At 41.5% G+C, this 24255-nt stretch overlaps 2 protein-coding genes across 2 annotated transcripts; one reads left to right on the forward strand and one right to left on the reverse strand.

Annotated features, from left to right (window-relative positions):
• Positions 1 to 1446: 1446 nt before the first annotated feature.
• On the forward strand, positions 1447 to 14093 carry eps8l3b (EPS8 signaling adaptor L3b; the record flags this gene model as incomplete). Its single annotated transcript, XM_084333472.1, has 14 exons — positions 1447 to 1514; positions 1655 to 1684; positions 1786 to 1901; positions 2003 to 2067; positions 2431 to 2589; positions 4672 to 4821; positions 10446 to 10520; positions 10767 to 10912; positions 11558 to 11749; positions 12748 to 12844; positions 12950 to 13027; positions 13624 to 13709; positions 13807 to 13939; positions 14049 to 14093. The coding sequence occupies 14 exons, from the start codon at positions 1447 to 1449 to the stop codon at positions 14091 to 14093; spliced, it is 1440 nt and encodes a 479-aa protein (XP_084189598.1).
• A 1583-nt stretch (positions 14094 to 15676) lies between these two features.
• Positions 15677 to 23534, reverse strand: LOC311243894 (glutathione S-transferase Mu 4-like). Its single transcript, XM_084333273.1, has 8 exons — positions 23198 to 23534; positions 22311 to 22386; positions 22143 to 22207; positions 21971 to 22052; positions 19114 to 19211; positions 18926 to 19021; positions 18204 to 18314; positions 15677 to 16249 (listed from the first exon to the last, which is right to left on the reverse strand). Exons 1-8 carry the CDS (start codon positions 23231 to 23233, stop codon positions 16154 to 16156), a joined length of 660 nt encoding a protein of 219 aa, XP_084189399.1. The 5' UTR covers positions 23234 to 23534; the 3' UTR covers positions 15677 to 16153.
• Between the last annotated feature and the right edge of the window lie 721 nt (positions 23535 to 24255).

Genomic DNA, 24255 nt, shown 5'->3' on the forward strand with positions numbered 1-24255 from the left:
TCTCGAGCTGTTTTGAGCCTGGGCTCCTAAACCACTGCGCCGCGGCGCCGGCGCCTGAACATTATCATGCAGCGGTGTCTTTCTGACATCACAAATCATCACATTTTCAGATGACTCAGTTCAGTGAGGGTGAATATTGTGAGAGGAGAATTGGAAGAATGCGCCAATATGAGAATTAGAGACATAGATCATATTAATATAAGTCCACATAGCTAGGAAACAATGCTAAACACTGAAAAAGGCCATTTATAAGATAGTTCCCCTTTAAGAAACTGCGGCTGGGGCCAACCCTACAGCGCTGTCACACCAGTAGAGTTTGTGTACTTTGATCCCTGTGATTCCAAGCAGGAAGTCTGGGGATATTTGCTTCTTTCAAGCTGTAATAAATGGATGGACGATGAACTGTTGACCGGAGCAGCATTGAATTGATGGAATGCTTGTTTGAACCAACGGAACAGTGAAAACATTGCAGAGGGAACGTTTGAGAGGTAATGAGGAATGTATGTGATGGTGATTCAAAAAAATTACAAGAGTTGTGCTATAGGAATAATCCAGTGTAATTGATGAGGAAATGTCCTTATGTAATCTTAACCTTCATACGTATCCGTCTGATAAAACTTTCAATGTAAATTGAAATGTGTACTATGGCTCATTAGCAGTGATACTGGACAAGAAGAAGCTATGGTTCTGAAAATAATTCTAGATTAATGTTATCTATTCTATCCTGATGTTTCATGTCAACAGCCTGATTTCCCAAATGCATATGAAGCATTATTCTTAAACAAGACATTTAGAAACTATATTATTCATAGTATTCTCATGTGTTTAGCCAAACAATATGGCACAAGGCCACATCTCACTGGCCCGGTTGATATTTAGTGATAATCACCTGCTATTTAATTACAATCACATCTGTTTGGGACCAAGATGTCTCATCGAATACTGTGAATTCTTTGGAAGACTTTCTCTTGTGTTCTATTCTTATATATACATTTATCAGATTCTATATTTGCAGTTCTAAATTGCTGCTCAAATCATTGGCCAAGTCATTTTGAGATTAATTTATCCCAAGGCCGGGAGAAACTACTCTATTTTGGGTGATGGTGTGTTGAAATATATGTCTGCTCATGAAATCAAGCCTTGTTAGGAGTGTTGTATGGAGTGGTTTCTAAGTGAATCTTATGATGCTAAACTTTCCATCCTTATACCAAAACTAACAATCATATTACTTTTCTCAGATTACTGACATCACAGTTAAAATGTATGGAAACACGGGACCCTTTTCCTATTCTCCAAGGTAGAGTATCGGTATTTACCTGCTCTGGTCCCCTGGATCCAGATCCCTCAATCACACTTCCCTTTATTTATTTTTATATATATTATTTTTAAATGTCTACTAGTTCTATGAATCAGTTCAGGTGTTTCAGGAATTGAATAATAGGAATTATGGAATTTGGAAAAGAGCAGAAGTGTGTGATTCAGAGATTCTCTGTCACTGCCGGGGGTAATAATGGGTGTGGTGGTAGTGGGCGCTAACTGAAAACTCTTGCAACATTTCACACAACGCATTCCCTGCCATGATAATGTCTGTGTGCTCGTCATACCTCTGATATGTGTTGAACTCTTGTGTTACCTTGAACTCATCTCATCACAGATGGTTTATTGACATGGAATGTGCCTGCAGGTGTGTAGTGGCTCATAATGAGGGCATAGTTTATCCAGGTTGCTAAGGTTCATGTTTTGTTTTATTTGTCACATATATGGTGCCTTGCGCTGTGTGTATAGGGGTATCTCGCCAGAGGACCTCAACCCACAGAGAAGGGCCTTTCACCAAGATGACCGCAGGAGCTCACCGGTCCAGAGAAACGGCACATCCAGGCCCACTAGCAAATCCATATACAGTATGTTCAGGTGTAAACACTTAAGACAAAACTCCAGATACTATAAATTCATATTTTACAATATTTTTTTATAATCACAGATTGTTCTGCGTTTTTTTAAGTGCAGAGAAAGGAGTACTCAGAAACACTGAACAAACAGTCTGACAACTTTCACTACAGAGTGGAGGTAAGGATCATACAATAACAATATGATATATGCCAGGCTAACAGATCATACCATAAAGCTTCAAATAACAATATGATATATATGCCAGGCTAACAGAACATATCGTAAAGCTTCAATAACCATGATATATATGCCAGGCTAACGGAACATACCGTAAAGCTTCAATAACAATATGATATATATGCCAGGCTAACCGAACATACCGTGAAGCTTCAATAACAATATGACATACTGTATATGCCAGGCTATCGGAACATACCGTAAAACTTAAAATAAAAGCTCTAAACTGAAGTTTACGTAGATGACTGTAGCACCAAACGACGCAGAGCGCTCCTGATTGGTTTACCATCACTGCCCCTCCAGCACCTGTTCACCTGCGAGCTGGACGGTCAGGAGGTGAGCAGCCTGCAGGATGGAGTGGTGAAGCTCAAGTGGCTGGACGCCAAAGGCCGCCTCTGGCCTCAGGACATGATCCTGGAGACGCACGGAGGATACCTGCTTTTCAACGACATCGAGACCAAGGTTTGGAGGGATTCTCTGTGGACTACTTATAATTCACAATAGGCGCGGGGGTAGTGAGACAAACAACATACAGACGTAACACAGACGTGGTGTTAGGCAGTGGTGTTTGAGTCAGGTCTGGAGGCGGACTCTTGAGTCCCTAATGTTTTGGCGCAGTCCCAGAGCCCTGTTCAACAGGGGGCTGCCCTGTTGATGTATAGAGTGTGCCCGTGAGAGGGCTATGTCCCATAGAGATGTATAGTGTGTGCCCGGGAGAGGGCTATGCCTATGTTACCATAGAGATGCATAGTGTGAACTCATCATTGAACACACCATTTGAGTCAGAGGATGTGTGTAGGGGAAATTGACTGTTCTTATGTGTACACTGCCACCTAGAAGCTCTGAGTAATGCATGAACTTCAAACGAGGAAGAAGCAGTGTTGTCTTCTGTGTAGAAAACGGTGGAGTTTTCTGAATTTTCCTCTAATGATCTGGTAGCCGTGGGAACTCTTTGGCTGTACTGTATCCATAGAAAGTGCCCCCTCTTGCTTTAATCCCTTTGCTCTGTTCCCAGAACTGCAGAGGTTGGACTTGGGGGTGGATCTGAGGGACAGTGAAGGCTGGTAGGGGGGGAGGAGGTCAGAGAGATGAAGAGGGGGGGCAGCTCGCGAAGGGCTTTGTAGGTGAGAACCAGGATTTGATTGATGCAGTGGGAGACAGAGAGCCAGTGGAAGTCGTTGAGGACTGGGGTGATGTGGTGCCAGGAGCTGGTGTGGGTTAAGGTGGATGCATTGTGGATCGTTTGGGGCCTGTTGATGGAGCTGCCGACCATAGAGGAATGATTTACTACTATGCACTCAAGACTGTAGCACCCAAGTTCAACACTGTTTGACGAACAATGTTACTGACCCTCAGCTGCCGGAGTTGTACCCTTCCTGCTGACTTGTAGTACAGAACTTGTTTGGATAAAAGCTTCAGCTAAATGAGAAATTTAAACGTAAATGTAAATGCAAGACGGGAGGAAATGAAGTCTTGGATGAGTGTTTCAGCTGCAGGACGTGAGAGGGAGGGCTGAATATGCAATATTGTGGAGGTGGTAGAGGGAAGATTTGGCGAGTGTGAGGGTTGAGGGAGAGGGTGGGCGTCGACTAAAAATACACGTCTTCAATCAACATCTGAAATGAAAAAAAAAACAAGAAAACTAACCTTTGTACTGTCTTTTACTATCATGCACTTTGCTACTAAATTATCTTCATTGCCTATATTACTACCTACTATACTAATATGTCTTTACTACTATACACTCAAGATTGTAGCACCCAAGTTGTTTGATGAACATTGTTACTTAGCTGAAAGAATTGTACCCTTCCTGCTGACCTGTTGTACAGAACTTGTAAGGAGCTTTGGATAAAAGCGTCAGCAAATGACTAAATGTAAATTTTGATAGTTTTGATAGTAGAACATCAGAATGATAGCAACATATCTACCCACAGACCACACACACAGACACACACACACAGACACAGACACACACACACAGACACAGACACACACACACACACACACACACACACACACACACACACACACACACACACACACACACACACACACACACACACACACACACACACACACACACACACACACACACACACACACACACACACACACACACACACACACAACAATGGGAGCCCATCAGTTAGGTATCTCCTCCATCTCCCTCAGTCAGTGCTGAAAGCAGAAAGTATTTTGACATTTATTTTGACAACAGCCAATGTGCCTCAGTTGTCTGTTCTACACTATTGAAACAACCTCTACTGTCTTCAATAACCAATGTGCACAACACTCATTATCCAGTCTTTAGATAATAATGGTTAAAAAATTAAAGTCAGATATGGGTCTTCATCTGAAGGCTTCAGCATAATCAATGAATACTCATTATTTTCTATAACCTTGTTCATGCTTTGATCAAGACTTCCGGTTGACAGCAGCAATGTTTGTAGCCAGAATGTTTTTATTTATTTATTTAAAGACCAGTAGAATGCCACCTTTTCTACTTTTCCAACAAATCTATTCCTGTTCTTTCTTCATGAACAGGCAGAGCTGGAGGCGCTGCCTCTCAGTAGCATCCTGGAGACCCAGGCTGTGTTGGACAGCTGTGCTTACAACTCCATGCTAGCGGTCACTGTGCAGGAGCACAGCAGGCGCCTCCCCCAGGTGTTCATGTTCCAGTGTGAGGATGTCGGGGTGAGTCACCTTTCATTTTGGTGGACAAGGGTCAAGCTACAAATGGGCTTGCCCAATAAGAGGGTGCTTTTTTTTCAAACAGGGTTCCTCTTTTTTAATGGATATCCAGTCCCATTTTAAGTGGAGATAGATTATAGTCAACCAAAATCTAAATGCAAAATAATTACATCAATAAACGCTTTCTAAGAAGGGCCCTTTCTGGCAAGGCAAAGGGGCAGGGGCTCAAGGCCCATATGTCATGAACATATGACCTCTTTTACTGGTGTTACATGCCTGTCATGAATATATGACCTCTTGTACTGGTGTTATATGGCTGTCATGAACATACAGTATGACCTCTTGTGTTACATGGCTGTCATGAACATACATTATGACCTCTTGTGTTACATGGCTGTCATGAACATACAGTATGACCTCTTGTGTTACATGGCTGTCATGAACATACAGTATGACCTCTTGTGTTACATGGCTGTCATGAACATACAGTATGACCTCTTGTGTTACATGGCTGTCATGAACATACAGTATGACCTCTTGTGTTACATGGCTGTCATGAACATACAGTATGACCTCTTGTGTTACATGGCTGTCATGAACATACAGTATGACCTCTTGTGTTACATGGCTGTCATGAACATACAGTATGACCTCTTGTGTTACATGGCTGTCATGAACATACAGTATGACCTCTTGTGTTACATGGCTGTCATCATGAATATATGACCTCTAGTACTGGTCTGTCATGAATATATAACCTCTTGTACTGGTGTTATATGGCTGTCATGTACATATGACCTCTTTTACTGGTGTTACATGGCTGTCATGAATATATGACCTCTTGTACTGGTGTTACATGCCTGTCAATGAATATATGACCTCTTGTACTGGTGTTACATGCCTGTCATGTACATATGACCTCTTGTACTGGTGTTACATGCATGTCATGTACATATGACCTCTTGTACTGGTGTTACATGGCTGTCATGAACATACAGTAGGACCTCTTGTGTTACATGCCTGTCATGGACCTATTACCACTTGTGTTACATGGAATTTTAATTAAAAGGCATTCCCATTTCTCTAGGCAGATCAGATCAAGGGTGATTTGGACAAGGCAGTCCAGAACGCGAAGTGGAATGGCAGAGAATCAGGTGCCGGTGACGGAGGTGTGTCGATAATTTTTTATATTATTATTATTATTATTATTATTATTATTATTATTATTATTATTATTATTATTATTATTATTATTATTATTATTATTATTATTATTATTATTATTATTATTATTATTATTATTATTATTATTATTATTATTATTATTATTATTATTATTATTATTATTATTATTATTATTATTATTATTATTATTATTATTATTATTATTATTATTATTATTATATATATATTTTTTAAATATATATATTTCAATGGAAGCCTGTAAAGAATCAACAGTCTAGTTTATCATCTTAATCATGATCGCTCAAGGTACTCTGGTCTATTGTAGCAGTCAATCGAATACTAGTACTAATCTCACACTAGCAGTGTTTGATTAATGTATATCTATTTATGACCTCAGCTGTTTACTTAGCTTGTATATTTCACCAGCTGCATCTGTCTCACTCTTATCAGCAACAACTCTCTTCAGAACATAGTTCATTCATGTCTGTTAGGTTTAACTGAAATGAAAGCATATAGACTTTACTTTCTTTACACTTTATGCTACTTAATTTTTGTGTGCATTAGAGACCATGTTTCCCCCACCAGTCTATACTCCCAAAGATTGGGGCATGAACGGTAATAATGACATGTACGGATCACAGAATAGGCAAGAGGAGCCTCCACAACCTCAATACACAGAGGCACAGAGGAACGCGGTCAGTACCAGCCCCTGCACCGTTACAAAATGTCCATATGTTGGCTCGTATTAACACATTGAGTGCCAACGACGAGATTAGTAGTTTTAACTCGCCATGCGTTGAGTGCCAAGGCCAGAGAAAAAACGAGAACTTGTTTTTTAATCGTTATTTCTTTTATTAGTAATATCCATTCATTTTTCATCCATCCAGCCTGACGTTATTATTGGGAATGGGTCTGAGCTCGAAAAGGGCAAATACCGCCGCCTATCGTCTCCCGGATGGTATTGCACATCATTGGATTGGATTGGGTGGGCATGTGCATCAGAAAAAAAGTCCGGTCTGGGGTTTTCCCTTCTCTGGCAAGCAGTATCTGTTACCACATTCACTGGGGAGGCTGGGAGCAGCTTTCGATTATGTGTTTTTGGACTATAACGTTGGATCAATAAACACGATCAATATTTGGAATGGCGATCAGGAATTGGATTAATCTTTTTGCAGAACATCTGATGTGAGGTAAGGACTCTATTTGACCAGTTTTGGGTTAATCAGATGTTTTTTTCACAGCGATCACAACGTGTGTGTGTGTGTGTGCGTAACGTTAGCGCTAAGCACGGCATGGATAATCGATTTTTCAGCCCGCATCTCTAGCGTGCATAAGTACACATATACTATCGATAATCTAGCGTTTATTTGAAAACGATTAATAAATCAGCAGAAAAATTACAACGTGTTTTTTGTGTATTCCACTAAAGAGCTATTATTGCGGAATTGCTCTGGAATTACTAGAACTCTCCAAAACTATACTCGTATTCAAAACGGTATAAAAAAGAAATGTACCAATGAAAAAACTATCCGTTTCATACATGTTGACTGCAAGCAAGTCATTGATAAGCGAGGGGTGTTTTAGACCCATAGCTATAGTTTAAGCCTTCGCAAATGTCCCCGACCTCCCATTGACTTCCTTATTGGCATGGTAGCCCTATTATGGTCAAAGGGGCGTGGCTCTGAATGTGTTAAAGGGGAACACCAAGAATTCCGATATGTTATTTCCTGGGCCGAGGGAAGTTCAATCGATATGTGTGAACTCTCTCCCAAAGTCAGAAACCAGAGAAGTAAGAGTCAAACCTCATTGACATTGAATGGGAGACTGATTTTGTTGGTCCACAGAAAGTTTTAGTTTTTATACCCAAAATGAGTTTTATTTTGAGTTTTCAGTTTTGAAACTGAAAATGTATCCATATAGGGAGGTGTAGTCTGACGTCACTTTAGTTTCCCGTGCGGTCCACCCGTATAGGGATTTATCATTGGGAAAATGTATTATCAGCTATTGTAATAATTCTGCCTCATGAACATTGGCAAGCTTTCCATTTTTGCACAAAATGAGTTCCCTTCTATCACTAACATTATTGTTTAAGCACTTTTGGTTGAAATAAAATTATACGTAAATTATTTTACGATGAATTGCGAATTGTTTCATGTTGAGCTATAGATTGTGGATGAATACACACAGAAAGGTACACCATGCCAATGTTTATGCTTTATTTGTTTTAAACTAGACGATTTAGAAATGTGTCCATTGGAAATACATTGCAATTTCAAGCGAGGTGGACCGGCCGGAAACAACAATGACGTAACCACTACACCTCCCTATACTCAGAACCTTCCCCTGGGTGCTCTCAGTGTAATCTATATACCATTTTCCCCAATTCATTGCCATTGAAGCTGCTTCCGATATTATACTGGACATTATACTAGATGACACGTCTGGCCAATGGCACCACATTCAACACTGTATTTACCTGGTAAATATATGGTTAATTATATTATAGTATTGTGTAATTACCACTGGTAAATACAGAGAAACTACAGCTGAAATACTAAGAAAAACCTCTACTATTACCCATCAACTCAAACTAAGTACTGTGTAGTTGTGACCGGTTTAGGTTGGCAATAACTCAGATATAATTGTGTACTTCCTTGGAAAGTAGGCAACCGATTTTTCTAAACATCTCCTCTATTACCCATCAATTCAAGTTACAATTGTAGTTATCCAAAGGTTATGTTGGTAACAGGCCATGTTTAATTGTGTACCATCTAGAAATTAAGATAGTACTTTCCAATAAATTATCAGGATCTTGTACCATTTATCTGTTCCACAACATTACTAAGTAGAACATGACAATTTACTGGGTAAGTAAGCTGTCTGTACTGTAAAAGGAAGCCGTGTTTGTTGCCATGGTATTACCATGTTCTTACCATATTATTATCATATCCTTAGTAACAGAATATTCCATTGTCCATGCAATCAACATGAATTCATTAAAATTTCAAAAACACAACGGTGAGCAACACAGAGGTCTCACTTTCAATACCAACAATGGTAATAAAGAAATACTATTTACATAGTAATACAACCATCGTTTTTGCATAACTTCATTCTCAAAGTCCAGAAGCAGAGTGAGCGTGAACTAGTGTGGTGAAGAACTCCTGCCCACAATGAGGGAATCCATCACTGTAGTTTCTTCCTAACACAAAATACTAACTTAGAATCTACACGTACTAACTTACTTGTACCAGCTACAAGTTCCTGATAATTTATTGGAAAGTACCATCTTAATTTCTAGATAGTACACAATTAAACTTTGGCTGTTAACAACATACACCTTAGATAACTACAATTGTATGGGTGTATTGTATGATGGGTAATAGATGAGGTGTTTCTAAGAATTGGTTGTCTAGTACTTTCCTAGGAAGTACACAATTATATTTGAGTTATTGCCAACCTAAACCGATCACAAATACACTGTACTTAGTTGAGTTGATGGGTAATAGTGGTGGTTTTTCTTATTCTTATTTCTTATTTCAGTTGTAGTTTCTCTGCATTTACTTATTTGCCAGTGGTAATTACCCAATAATATACTATTATTTACTATATTTACCAGATAAATACTTAGTAATTAGAGGACTGTAAAAGGAAGGGTAGGATTCTCTATAGACTTCATACATCCAACATGGTTCAAGTAATATAATTTTATTTGCATACTGTAATGCCATACTTATATTTCCTTTCACAGGAGATCTTTAACCATGTTCTAAATGACCTGGACATCTTCATAGGCCAAATATCCACTGCTGCGAACACGAACGCGCCTGCACCAAAAGACAAGAGCAAGAAGATGTTTCAGAGGAAAAGCCCAAAGAAAAATGGTGATTTATCGTTCCAGGGACTTGAGTGTCCTTATGGAAAAGACGATTTATGTGTTTATCTGTGTATTCGTCCCCATAATAACCGTTTGACCTTTTGATCTAGTCTCCAACGCAGCAGTCGGTATGCCCCCTTGGGAGGAATATTTCTCATGTCTACAGAAATTCAAGTATGGATTCAATCTTTTGGTATGTACCCCCAATCTAACACCATAAATATGAAATATTCGGTATGCCGTATTGACAATAGATTCAAGATTCAAGAGGTTTATTTGTCACATACATAACCAGGGCATACAGTGAAATGCGGGTGGCCATGCCCGCTTTGATTGTGCAATAATACTAAATAATAAAATAGACATAATAAACAGGTAATAAAAATAGACATAAAAGTCATTTTAGACAAAATAGACAATAAGTCATTGTAATGCTTTTTCCTTTTCTTTGCCAACCCATGCTTATCTTGGTGTTTGGGTGAATTGTGGGGATAGTTGTTGCACCATAACTCGAGGGAGTGTGACGGGAAAAGCTCTGAGGTCATCGTTTCTTTGCTGTTGACAGGGGACACTGGACGGGGTGCTGATGAATCCCAGTGCTGCTGACTTTGTCCACATCCTTTTCTCGACTCTCGACAGAGTAAGTGCAACACTCCGCAATACCGCCAGTAACATCAAAGCTATAGTTTCCTTTCCAGGCTGCTGCTGATATCCTTTCAAGTAACTGAAACTAGATTTCAGATTCACAACTCTGTTCTCTTCCACTTCGTGGTCGCACACTGCTGCATCAAGTGTGCTGGTATTTTTCGCCAGCGTGTCATTCCATTTCCCCTTTGTGCTGTGGTGATGACGAACGTTCCTCTTTTATTCCTCCGTCCTCCATCAGATGGTCCCTCTGTATCCCCCAGACCTGCCCCCGTCCGTGATCGCCCCTCTGCTGACGGAGTCGGCCCTTGCGCTGCTCGGTCAGGTGGTGGGCCCGGAGGAGGGCCAGGTGTGGATGTCTCTAGGCGACAGCTGGAGCGTTCCCCGGTAGGCCGGCCAACACCAATCTTTACTCTGAAAGGATCATTCGGTTTACTACGCAGGTTACCTTTCCCCCTGTCTGTGTGCTCTAGTCTTAACTTTTTAATGCATCTGCTCTTGCTCAGGTTCACCCTGACTTGATATATGCATGCAGTGTTTTGATTATTTTCACTGCGTTGGTTGCTTTTAGAGGTCAAATAGGGCATAGTGATTTGAATTGAGGTCAAGTGAAGTTCATCTGTATAGCCCCAAATCATCATTACATGTCTCAATGTGCTTCACAAGCCCACAATGCAACATTACCCCCTGACCTAAACCCTCAATGAAGAACTTCCACAAAAACTTTAATAGTAAAAAAAGAAACAAGGGAAGAAACCTCAGAAGGGCAATTAAATGATGCCCACAACAAGGATGACCAGGCCTGCAATAGGTGTTGAGGAGGGCAACAGTTTGTTAGAGAAATACAATGAAGGAATAATAATAATAATAATAATAATAATAATAATAATAATAATAATAATAATAATAATAATAATAATAATAATAATAATAATAATAATAATAATAATAATAATAATAATAATAATAATAATAATAAATTACTTACTAAAGGTCAAAATTCACAGTAGTTTATTGATCTGTCAGGTCCAGATGGCCAGATGGTGATATGATCCCGCCCTACATCCCAGACTTTTATGATGGTTGGCAGCTACCACCCCTGCCTGCCCCACCTCCCTCTCAGAATGGACCAATGAGCAGGAGCAATAGCCAGCGCTTCGCACCCGGCCCTCAGAATGGACACATGAGTGATAGCCAGAACTACCAACCCAGAGAAATGCAACGGCAACCTGAAGAGGTAACGTATGACCACACTGCCTGGCGATGAAATGACCTCACTGTAATTTAAAATGTTATATAAGGTTATGACTGAGGAATTCCACCAGGAAGATTCGAGCTGTTTATATGATAAACAAAACTCACAAATAAACCAAAATAATACAGATAGTATAGACACAATTGTTCCTGAGGCTGCATGAACAATATCATACATTTATAAATATCATACTGTGCTTGAATTCATTGACTCAGTGTCTCCAGGACTGGAATGCTATGTCAGTGCTGGGAAATAATAGGTTTTGATTATTTGCATAAAGTAATCATGGATTTATTTTGACAGCCTTGTATGCCTTTTTACAGCCCATGATGAGGAGTCCACATGGCCCTCCACCACCAACAAGGTATGCAGCTTGCTTGTAGTATACATGAAGTGATTGTTTGGGACTATATTCCTAATAAAAAAAAAACTACTTCACAATGAAAGAAGTTGAATTAGAGCAAAACTACTCTACGGTTTCAACTTGACAACATGAACATACTTAATGGTCCTGTTCCAGTGTTTGAACCAAGCTTATTTATTATTTGTTTGCTAATATCAATGCTATAAATGTATATAAATGTATGCATGATAAGATGAATGAATGTAGCGCTCCCAGGTGTGCACCCTTGGTTGTGCTACTGACGGTGGGGTTTGACGTACAATAACAGAAGGGAATGGTGAATGTTTGGTGTGTGCGTATGTGTGTACGTGTTTGTATGCTCGCAGTCCGTGATGGAGAAGACATTTTTTAAATGGAATCAGATTTGTTGTAATTAACTACCTCAACTATAACCAAATAAAATAAAAATAAAACAGAAAAACCTCGAAACTCCCACTAAAATACTGCAAAATGCAGTAAGACAAATTATTGAACTACAGTACTGTACACTGTAGGTATTTAACTACTCCCCAACACTAACGCCATTTGCACTGGTATGACATTGTGTTTGTGTGTCGGTCACAGGCCCAGTGAGCCGCTGCTGTACAACATGCGAGTCATTTACGACTTCATGGCGAGGAACAACCAGGAGCTGAGTGTCCTGAAAGGAGATGTGGTTCAGGTGAGAGGAGACATAAGCAGGAAGAAGGATATTGATATTCATCTGTTCATCCATCTAGAACTGCATGTGTACCTTGGTCTACATTGTGTTTGTTTGATTCTACAGGTGGTAGACAAGACCAGCCAGTGGTGGAAGGTTCGAAACGTGCGCCAGGAGGAAGGCCATGTTCCTCAGAACGTTCTGGTGAGCTAAGACACAGATCGCTGAGTCAGGGTATGTCGTGAACTACAGGTGACGGGTGACAAATCGAATTAAAAGAAAACATAAAGTGTCTTAAGTAAGGTACCACAAGCCGCCAGAACAGCCTCAATTCGCCTTACAGATTCCACAAGTCTCTGGAACTCTCCTGGAGGGATGGAACACCAGAGAGCCAGAGAGCACTGTTTTAACATGTTAGTCCAAAATCTCTCATAGGTGTTCAATTTGGGTTGAGATCTGGTGACCGCAAAGGCCACAGCAAATGATTGACATCATTTTCACACCCATCAAACCATTCGGTGACCCCTTGTGTCTTTTGGATGGGTTCACTGCCATCCTGGAAGAGACCACTCCCATCAGGATATAAATGTTTCATCGTAGGATGAAGGCGATCAAACAGAATAACTTTGTATTGATTTGTGGTGACCCTTCCCTCTAAACAGACAAATGGACCCAAACCATGCCAGGAAAATGCTCCCACAGCATAATTGCTTATGTCTGTGGGCTGTCACCCATCTGAACCTCTATGAATTGTACACGATTGATTTATCTTTTTTTCCCATGTCCCAACCCTACTGCAGCGAGCGCGGAGCCCGCCACCCCTGGACGCGATGTCCACACCTACAGGTGTGAAAGCCTGGCTGGAGTACAAAGGTTTCTCAAAAATGTAAGTTAAATAACACAGGGGCAGAACTTTCCAGTGGCCAGTTGAATATAGCGCATAACGGAGCTGAATCCATATCTCCTGCCTTGACTTTGTACAGAACGGTTCGAAGCCTGGGGGTGTTGAACGGACAGCTGCTACTGGGGATGACAAAGGATGAGATGAGAACAGTGTGTCCAGAGGAAGGAGGGAAGCTCTTCTTTCAGCTTCAGGCCATCAAGTCAGCCATCGCCGTGAGTAACCCATCCCTCTCTTATGCAACCTTAGAGATGTTTACTCCCTGACCTGAACTGCCAGTGACCCTGATTGTAACGTCAGTATTTCTCTTCCGTTCTTCCCCAGCTCGCCAGTGAACCAGCATACGGCCCATACAATGGCCGTTACTAATGATGACCCATTACAGCACCATGTGCCAACAATCCTGTTCAGCAAGAGGGAACCTTTTGAGTCCTTTTCCCGCATCAGACACTGGAATGTGAACGGGCTAACCAGCCTGAAGAGAGCACAGTAGGGCAAATATGGGTTTCAAGTCCTTGGCAATTTGTGGAAATCATAAGCACTGGCCCGGAACGACTAAACAATCCTGTTCATCTTTCCTATCACCTTGTAACACAAGGTGATACAGATGAAGTAGCTTCTGTAATTCCCAGAATTACTAACTTGCTAACTCATTCACCCTGTTTGTCAGCTCACGTTAGATGACTTGGCACTTCAAACATGAATACTAACTGCCACTTCAGCATGAATATAACTGTCAGCACACAATCTCAATTAATTTGGTGTTCAACTCAAAGCACTTTCTGTGAATGTACGTGTGCTATTCAGAGTGTTCTCATGGTGTGTTTTGCCATACAATATGGCACAATTTCACATATTGGCCATGGTTTTCATTTAATGATATGCTATTTTATTACAATCACCTGTTGTTTATGACCAATATGTTTGGGATGGAATACTAAGAATAGGATTTACTAAGAGATACAGTGATAGTAGGTTAAAGGGGCAGTTCGCCCAAAATTCCACCTTACCCGGAGTGCTATCTAACCATCAAAAACATTGTTTTGGTGTGATTCGCTTAGTTTTGGACTTTTGGAGATATCTGTCGTCACTCTAATACAATGGGGCTGAATGGCACTCGGCCATTCGGTGTCGCTCAAAGCACCATTTGAAAAACTCAAAAGCAATGTCTCTTTCCAGAAATCATGACCCAGTTACTCAAGATAATTCACAGACCTTGTTGTGAGCAGTTTCATGTTCGAAAACATTTCTAGCAAAGTATATCCCCATAAATGATTATGGGAGTGCATGTAGTTCGGTCTCCAAAACTAGTGAATGACACCAAAACGATCCGAATGGATAGATAGCACTCTGGGTAAGGGGGGAAATGTTTTTAGAATTTTGGGTGAACTGCCCTTTTAATCAATGTAAATAATTTGTCATGCAAATATTTAAATGCATCAAAGGTACTTGGTTGTAATCATTTAGTGTTCGTTTTGTGCTTTATACAACTTGTGTATATGAAATATGAAAGAATTATTTTAATAAACTCTGCCTTTCCATATTATTTTCTATGCAGTAGTCTTCAGCAGATATGTATAAAATGAAATGACAACATATCTATCATCTATATCAAGTGAATTATAACAGTACAAATGCAGCAGAATGAGACTTATAAGTCTACCAGTAAAGATTTCACAGGGAATTGAGAAATAATTCCGAAGGGCAATAAAACATTTTAAAAAGCTGATAATTGGGGCTATTGTTTGATGAGTCTTACTCTTGCCATAATCATTTCATGGAGATATCTTAACCTTTTCACTACCACACTATAGAAGGTTAACCCTTTCACTACCACCACCGTCTGTAGTGAAAGGGTTAACCTTTTGTAGTGCGATAGTGAAAGAGTTAATCCTTTGTAGTGTGGTAGTGAAAGGGTTAATGAGGAAATCTTAAACGTTGCATTTTTAAAGAAGGGTTTGGTCTCTTTATTTAATAAAGAAAAGAAGAAATAGGGGGTAAATACAACAACATACTTTCATTCAACTTAACATGTATCAAAATATCCTAAAAAGGAAATTAAGTGCTTTCAGTCACACGGAAAAGACTTGACTGGTTGCGTCAATTCAAATTCAAGCTATTTGGATTTCTTTACAATCATTTACTATTTAACATTAAATCCAAAATATTTATTTGTCACTTCATCGTTTGAGTTATTGTACCTTGTAATTGAAGGGTACAAGATACACTAACTAAAACGCTAACTAAAACATAACTAGTAAACATAAACCCAACTACTGTAGACACAACAGTACAAACGTATGTGCTCCAAAGAACTAACAAATTACTTGTTCAATGTAAATCCACTCGTGAAACAAAATAACAGGAATGCAGGTTGGTTATGTTTTTCTATTCTTTAGTCCTCTACTGTGCACGGTATCCATTGTTCTTCACTCTTTCTTGTTTCCCCACTTGGCCATCTTGTTATTGACAGGTGTCTTCATGAATCGGTTAGATTTCATGTAGGCAGCGATCTTCTCCAGGTCCTGTTTTCACAAAAGCACATAACCGTTACAAACACTTAATTGATGAGTCTTCTCTGCAATGGTCGATGTGCACGCAACCAGGGGAAAGAAAGCCATGGTGCACATTGGACAAACTATAAGTAATTTTGCCCCCTGGCTGCACGCTCACCAAGCAATGTTGGTATACAAGAAACCTATAGTTTTCACAAATCTGCAAGTTTCACAAAGAGCTGCAAGTCTCACAGTTTCACATCCATTCAACAATACATACACATTGCAGCCAGGGCACATTTGTACGCCACTTAGATATTCAGCAAAGGATTTGTCAAAGTAAGGGGGATTTTAGATCATTGTTGCATTTAAGCTGAAACTAAAAGTGTACTTGGCTGTCACTGTTGAATACAGGCAAACTATTAGGGATTAGTTATTTAGGATAGGAAATAATGCTTCATGTCTTTCTTCAAGTGAGACTTCACCAAAAAACAATACAGATTTATTTTGCACATAATCTCACACACGTCGAAAAACTCTAAATACAATTTAATCATTTAGCAGACGCTTTTATCCAAAGCAATTTACAGATTGTGAACAACATGTCACCAGGAGGGGTACATCTTGGGCAGCTAAGGGTCAGTGACATTGTATTTAGTTTGACGTGGAGTAAATTAGTTTGAATATGGCCACCAATGATGTCATTAGGGACATTGAATCCTTGTGTTATGTTAATTACAGCGCCATGAAATTATAAGGTAACAGTCCCTATAAGACAAGGTATTGCTATTTTTTCATCTACATCATTTCATGGTGCTGTAATTAACAACACAATGATTCCATGTCCCCAATGACATCAGTGGTGGCCATATTAAAGTTAATTTCCTCTCAATAGCTGTAAAACTAAATGAATGTGTGCAAAATGGTTTTTGGTTGTGTATGAGATTATGTGCAAAATAAATCAGCAATGTTGTTTGGTGGCCATTATAACTTAAAAATTACTTATTAGCATTTTGTGGTAGTGGTGACAGCCCACATGCTTGTGTCCGCATTCGTAAATGAGCAGACTGGCCAATGGAAACACAAAATCAATGTTTAGATGTACCAACAGTCTAAACAGTTTGCTGGCCGTCTGGGAGGCGTGTAGCTTTATGCCAAGCAAGCAGTGCAAAAATTTATCGTAGTGGCATGCAGTAATGCGCCTTTCATTTTCCGCCGCCCAGCGCCCAGGTCGCGCGGAAATAGGCTGTCTATTGCCATTCTCTTTGACAAACTCTAACCTTAACCAGCTCCTTAACAACGCCTAAACTTAACTGTTCTAACCTTAACCAACTCCGAAACCATGCCTAACCTTAACCATAGAAATTATATTGCCATTCTCTTTGACAAACTCTAACCTTAACCAGCTCCTTAACAGCGCCTAAACTTAACCGTTCTAACCTTAACCAACTCCGAAACAATGCCTAACCTTAACCTTAACCTTAACCATGCCTAACCTTAACCGGCGAAATAACCTTAACCGGCGAAATAATACACGTTAAAAAAAAATCACGTTAAAAAATATTTTCGATGGGATTCGAACTCGCCAGCAAACAAGCCATAGGATCCACAGCCATGTGTCCTTGCCAATTGAGCTATTGGTAGATACTGAATATGGGGCGGTGACTTGTATATATTGAGCTCCGCTCAAGGCGGGATCTCATGCGCATGCGCGGGCACCTCGCGCGAGCACGCCGGCGCACGCACGCACCTGAGCGAGCACGCCGCCGCCGGTGCACGCACGGTAGCATTTGTCTGAAAAGAAGGGCGCTTTACCGCACTAGCGTGCGGTGACGAATGCGGAAGCATTTTTGCACTGCTTGCTTGGCATTAACGTACAGGCGTCTGGGAGTGGCACACAGAAAAGGTTGGCTGCCCTACTTCCTGCTCTCCTCCCCTGCTGTTCTGTGTGGATCGATTCCAGTAGACAAGTGAAGAGTCTGACCTCAAAACGACTCAAAAGATCTTTCAGGTTTTTGTAGTCGTCCAGGCATTTAGACTCAAACATTCTGTGTTGGTCCAGCAGCTCGTACATTATGAAGTCCACAAAGGTGATCTGAGAGAAGGAGAAGGATAACGTTGAAATCAAAAGATATTTTCAAATTACATTTCAAATGACTGACAAGAAATGTTCAGACTGGGGCGGCTACGTGGCGTAGTGGGCAAGGCGCTCGGCACGATATCTGGAGACGCTGGGCTTGCCTGTTCGAGCCCAGCGCTCCACATTTGCTTTCAGTTTAGCTGGTCGTCCGTACTAATACACATTGGCCGTATTAGGGGGTGGGAAACTGATGGGTGGGGATCGGGCGTTGTGGACAGCGACTCCTACAGGTCGGTTGGTGCGCCTGCGCAGTAGAATCAGGAAGTGTCGGGGGCAGCGTGAGCCTCCCACGCGTTACTCCTCGCCACTGAGAGATCGAGCTGCGCAGGTGAAAAGATGCGACTGCTGTTACCTCAAGTACCGGAGGGGACTTGTGCTATGTATGACTTAGTCCACATTGCAGTCGGCTTGTGGGAGGCAAGAAACAGCGTTCGTGACAGGGGAGGGTTGAATTGGATGTTACGAAATTGGGATGGGAGAAAATATAGAAAATGGGAGAAAAAGTGGATAAAAAAAATAAAAAATGTTCAGACTGGATTTAGAACACAAGTATTCTTGTGTAGTACCTTGTCACCAGCAAACCACTTCCTGTCTCCTAAGAAATCAGAGAACAGCTTCAGTGTGCCAGGGAGCCTCTCCATGTAGCCTGGCTTCATCTTGTCCTGAGACCAAAAACAAATATGGATTTTTTTTTTTACGCTTTGAGAAATAATATGAATCAATGCTGAAAACGTGTGGAGAGACCTTCACTTACAAAGTCGGTGTAACACAACATCACAAAGCCGTTACGGAAATCCATCGCCTGATTCTCTGTGATATCCACCCGCACCTTGTCATCCTCAGTCTCACCACCTGTCATCAGATGAATTGAGGGAAGATATTCATGGCAAAGTAGACTGTGATAATATTCTTAAAACCCATGTACAACTTTGTATATTCCTGGTATTAGAAACATAATGAAATAATCTTGTCATGTGCCCTAACCACTGGCAACAATACTTACCTGTATATCATGATGAGACTCTTAAATTGATTTAAAATCTACTTGGAAATTATACTATTTTGATATTATAATTATGTATTTTCACTGCTTAGTTGCATGAAATGTCCACCTAAACAATGGAAGAACAGACTGCAGAAGTACATTCCGTTTGGCTCCAATCCCTGGTTCAAAAGCTCATAATATGTGCTCATAATATTATTCATCACACCGGCAATACGCCTCTTCTGGGGGAAAACAACAGGTTAGACTACTGTAGGAAGAATAGTATTCAGTATTCCCCAAGGCACATGTCCACAATGGTGGAACGTACTTCCCACCACACTGACCAGTCAGGACAGCTGAAACCCGGCCAATTTTCCACTGTAGACTAAAAGCATACCTCTTCAAATTTTAAAACAAACCTGTCTTTTACCATTATGTACCTTACTACTACTGTACCCAGCATGATAATATGTCTATACTACTATGCACTCACTCAAGGTCAACACTATTTGACGAACAATGCCACGGACCCTTAGCTGCCAGAGATGTACCCCTCCTGCAGACTTGTTTTTCACAATTTGTAAGTCGCGTTGGATAAAAGCGTCAGCTAAATGACTAAATGTAAATGTGTTCAATTGAAGGCATTTTGAACCAGGGGAGAGGACTATAGTGGAAAAACACTGCAGTTTATGGCTCTCAAAAATGACAATTTTTTGCGTAGTGCCCATCAGCCTTGCCACAACACAGGCCACTGGGGAGGGCAAGTATGTCCCCCAATGACCCGCTCACAGACTGGGGAAGCAGCAACATGTGAGCTGCATGCAGTTGACCGTTACTGGAGGAGAGCGCATGCCATCTCCACAGCTGAAGCAGCTCTCCTGGACTTCACCACAATCCCTCATGAGTAAATGTATTATTTGAAGACTGAAGATTATTGAAGGTTGAAGATGATTGTTTGGATAACTGAAGAGGGCTATTTTGCCCTACATGTAAATGTATTGGAGGATGTGGACACTGTTGAATTGGTTGCCTGTCTAAAAGACAGCAGAAAGAGGCCTGGAGCTCAAGCCTAAGGAGAACCCAGAGAAGAGGAGCCATAGCCTAGAGCTACAACCCTACTAATTCTTACCCCTCTCCTCGGCTCTCTCCCTCCAGGCAGACTGGAGCTACTACCATCTTTATATCCTTCTCACCAACTCTTATGCTAAACCCCAAACCATCCACTTCAACTCAAACCGTCTCATTCAGACGCAAACTACACTCCCTATCCCCCTCCACCCTCTCCTCAGACATCATATCCGCTCTACCTTTGAATGAAACTTTCTCTGCTCTCCCCCCAGATAGGGCAACCTCCACCCTCCTTTCAGCCCTCTCAACGTCCTTCAACAAGCTCCGTCCTCTCGCCAAGAAGCCTGCTCACCATTCAAACGCCAGTCCATGGCTGTCAGATGCAGTGAGAGAAGAAAGACAGCGGCCGAGAGGAAGTAGCAGCTGCTTCTCCCAACCCCCACCCATTCCAAAGAACCTAATATTTTATGTTATCTTTCTCTCCCATTACAGATGCTGAAGTGTTGACACTGGTAATGCCGAACTGTCCCACTACATGCCATCAGCTGGACCCGATACGCTCCCCACTCCTCCAGACCATTGCGCCAGACATCCTCCCATTCCTAACTGCAACAATCAACTCCTTTCTCAACTCCGGGGTGGTTCCCACTTCTCTAAAACAAGCTGGTCACACCACTCATAAAAAAACAACCCTGAACTCCACCGTCATAGATAACTATCGCCCCGTCTCTCTTCTCTGCTTGAATGTGCTGTATCCAACCAACTCACTGATTATCGATTACAGAATGACCTCCTAGACCTAATCAGTCAGGCTTTAAGACTGGTCACTCCACAGAGACAGCCCTCATAGGCCTCTCCTCTGTCCCGATTTTCCTGGACCTGTCAGCAGTCGTCAACAGTCAACCAAAAAAATAATATATATATATATTTTTTACCATCATGCACTTTGCCACTAAATAATCTTCCTTGCCTATATTACTACCTACTGTAAGATATTCCTTTATTGATCCCCTTTGGGAAGTTCAGGGTGCTTCTATGCTAATATGTCTTATATGCTAATAAGTTTCAACACTGTTTGACGAACATTGTTACTCAGCTGAAAAGAGTTGTATCCTTCCTACTGACCTGTTGTACAGAACTTATAAGTCGCTTTGGACAAAAGAGTCAGCTAAATGACTAAATGTAAATGTACCATACTAACTCTTATGCCCCACCTCAGCTCTCCCCCTCCCTCCAGGCAGACTGAAGCCAAACCCCCAGAAGGGAGAAATTATAGTTTTATTGTCCAACTGTGGGCAGTAATCCAACAGAAATTCTTTGCAAGGATTGCTGTGACGTCCAGGAAAGCTGCTTCTGCTGTGGAGGCGGCATGCACTCTCCTCCAGTAACGGTCAAATGGAGGTGTTTTTGGAAAACATTTATTCTCTTACTGGTGGACTCATTGCAAGTAAAAATGTTGCAATTTATAAATATTTTATTTTGTATTGAGGGTCAATATCCACCTAACAATGGAAGAATAGACATGAAGCTTTAGTATCCACTATCCACACATACTTACAGAGGTTGTGTTTGCGAGCAATGTATCTAAGGATGGCGTTACTCTGAGCGATCTTCCTGTTTCCATCCTCTAGGTAGGGCAGCTGGGGACAAACACAAGGAGGCACCATTAGTATTGTGATAGCAGGCCCACTCCTCAGTGTAATAAATAAATATATAGTAGACCTTCTTACGTTGGGGAAGTCCATCCCAAGTTTGGGCTTCTCGTCAAACCAACAGCCTTTGTCATAATTGGGAGCTGTGTGAGAATAGAATATTCTAGTTAGAATAGAGGAGGCTTCTGTTGGGGCACAGTTGTATTGTTCTTGAAGTTCATGTGACCAGTGAATAAGATGAAATACCTTCACCACAAACATAGAACTTGTCCTCGTATTTACTGCCAGTGTACTCCAGCAGCAGGCGGATGGGCTGGGCAAGCTGCAGGAGTTAAAAGAGGACATATTACCATGGTTGCATCTCTCAATTGCATTTATCTCAGCGCATTGGATAAAGGCGCTATATAAATGCACCATTTACCATTTCAGCCTGTCGTAATGGCAGATTGTATGCCATCGTTTGCTACAGATCATATTAAGCATGCACTCGATTAGTAGAAAATAGGCTATATTCCCAACAAAAGGTCAAAGGAAACATTTTATTAAACACCCCACCGTATTCACATGTTATTATTCTATAGATGTACGTATACCACTATAAACTAAAATACCTACTGTATGCATCCATTGTAAGGTTGAGTTTAACGGGGTTTACGGGGCGAAGCCTATTTTTGTAGCTTCCCGGAGTAGACAGGCATTTTTCTTTTTTGTCAATACACACACCTAGGCTATGCGTGAGCCCCACTCATTTATATAGTGCAAAATTAAGTGTACTATATAGCCTCCCTCCCTAATGTTCGGCTCACCCGCCGCCTATGATTAGCCGTATGCCCACATGAGATGTCTGAACAGAACAATGATCAATGAATGAACATGTGCACGCAAAGCCGGTGATTTGCAGTTGCATACGGGTTTGCGTAACCCTTTACAAGTACGAGACGCGTTCATTTCAAACGAGTACAAAGTAGGCTATGTATTAAAGAAATAACACTTTCCATCACAAAGCATCAACACGCTTTCTGATGAGACAGACAAAGATTTGTATTTCCCTCTGGTAAAATTGGGCGACATCTTAAGTCAACGGCTACTGCAGGCACACAAGCATAATAATGAATTGTATTATGTGTCCTTACCCCACGAATATCCCAGTAAGCCAGTTTCATTGTCATCTTCTATCACTTTTGAGACCCAAAGAGAGGGAACACTTTGTACAACTGCAACAACCAACTCTGAATGAAATTCTGAATGAAGAATTATGAGACGAGACGAGTTTTCTTCTTCTTCTTCTTCGTGTACTTTCCGGCAGACTGGACACCTTCCGGCGTATTGCTGCCTAACAGATTTATCTGCTCACAAGTTCTCTTCTCCTTCTACTCTACCGCCATCTACTGGAATCCTTATCCTTCCTCCCCCACATTGTCCAATGACGTGCAGCTAACACTGCTTCCTCCTGACTGACTCCCCCTCCGTGACACATGCTTCGCCCCCCGTGGCCTGACTCTGTCCTACTCGCTCACTCACACCCCCCTTCCCTAACGCTACCTGACCAGCCACCCTGTTCAACTCCGTCAAAACATCCTCCACTGTCAACCCCTCCATACCCAAGTGTCCCACTGCTGCTAAAACTATCAACCTAGTCCTCTCTGTCCTACTACTAACCGCCGCTGTCGTGTTCACTACTCCTGCCACAAAGGCCACCATACCTAACTTCTCCCTAAACACCCTCTCTTTCTTCGCCTGAACTTCCTCTACCACCCGACGCCCTATCCCAAAACCCTGCCCCCTACCTTGCTTTCCCTGACCCCCCTGCACCATCCCTACTGCCAACTGCCCTACCCTAATCCCCTGTCCCTTGTCTTGCTGTCCCTGTCCTACCTTCCTAGCTGCCTCCGCATATGAAATTCTACCTTCCCTTCGCACCTGCTGGACCACTACCTCTCGCTTCATCGCCTCACAACCCCAATACGCTACACTATGCTTCCCACCACAACTACAACACTTTGGCTCCACTCCCAGCTCACACTCCCCATACTTATGCTCCCCACTACACCTACCACATCTCTGTCCCTTCCTACACCACTTAGCTACATGACCAAATTCCTGGCACCTATAACACCTCAACGGATTTGGCACAAACTCCCTAACCCTATATGCCAAATACCCTAAAAACACCACCCTCGGACTAACCTCA

This window comes from Notolepis coatsorum (assembly GCF_963971535.1).
Source record: "Notolepis coatsorum genome assembly, chromosome: 17".
Taxonomy (NCBI): Eukaryota; Metazoa; Chordata; class Actinopteri; order Aulopiformes; family Paralepididae; genus Notolepis; species Notolepis coatsorum.

Coding starts and splice junctions, on each gene's coding strand:
- LOC311243894 (XM_084333273.1), bottom strand. CDS start 23,233: ATGACAATGAAACTGGCTTACTGGGATATTCGTGGG. Junction 22,053..22,142: donor TTGGGATGGACTTCCCCAAC/GTAAGAAGGTCT, acceptor GTTTGTCCCCAG/CTGCCCTACCTAGAGGATGG. Junction 18,315..18,925: donor AGTGGTTTGCTGGTGACAAG/GTACTACACAAG, acceptor TCCTTCTCTCAG/ATCACCTTTGTGGACTTCAT.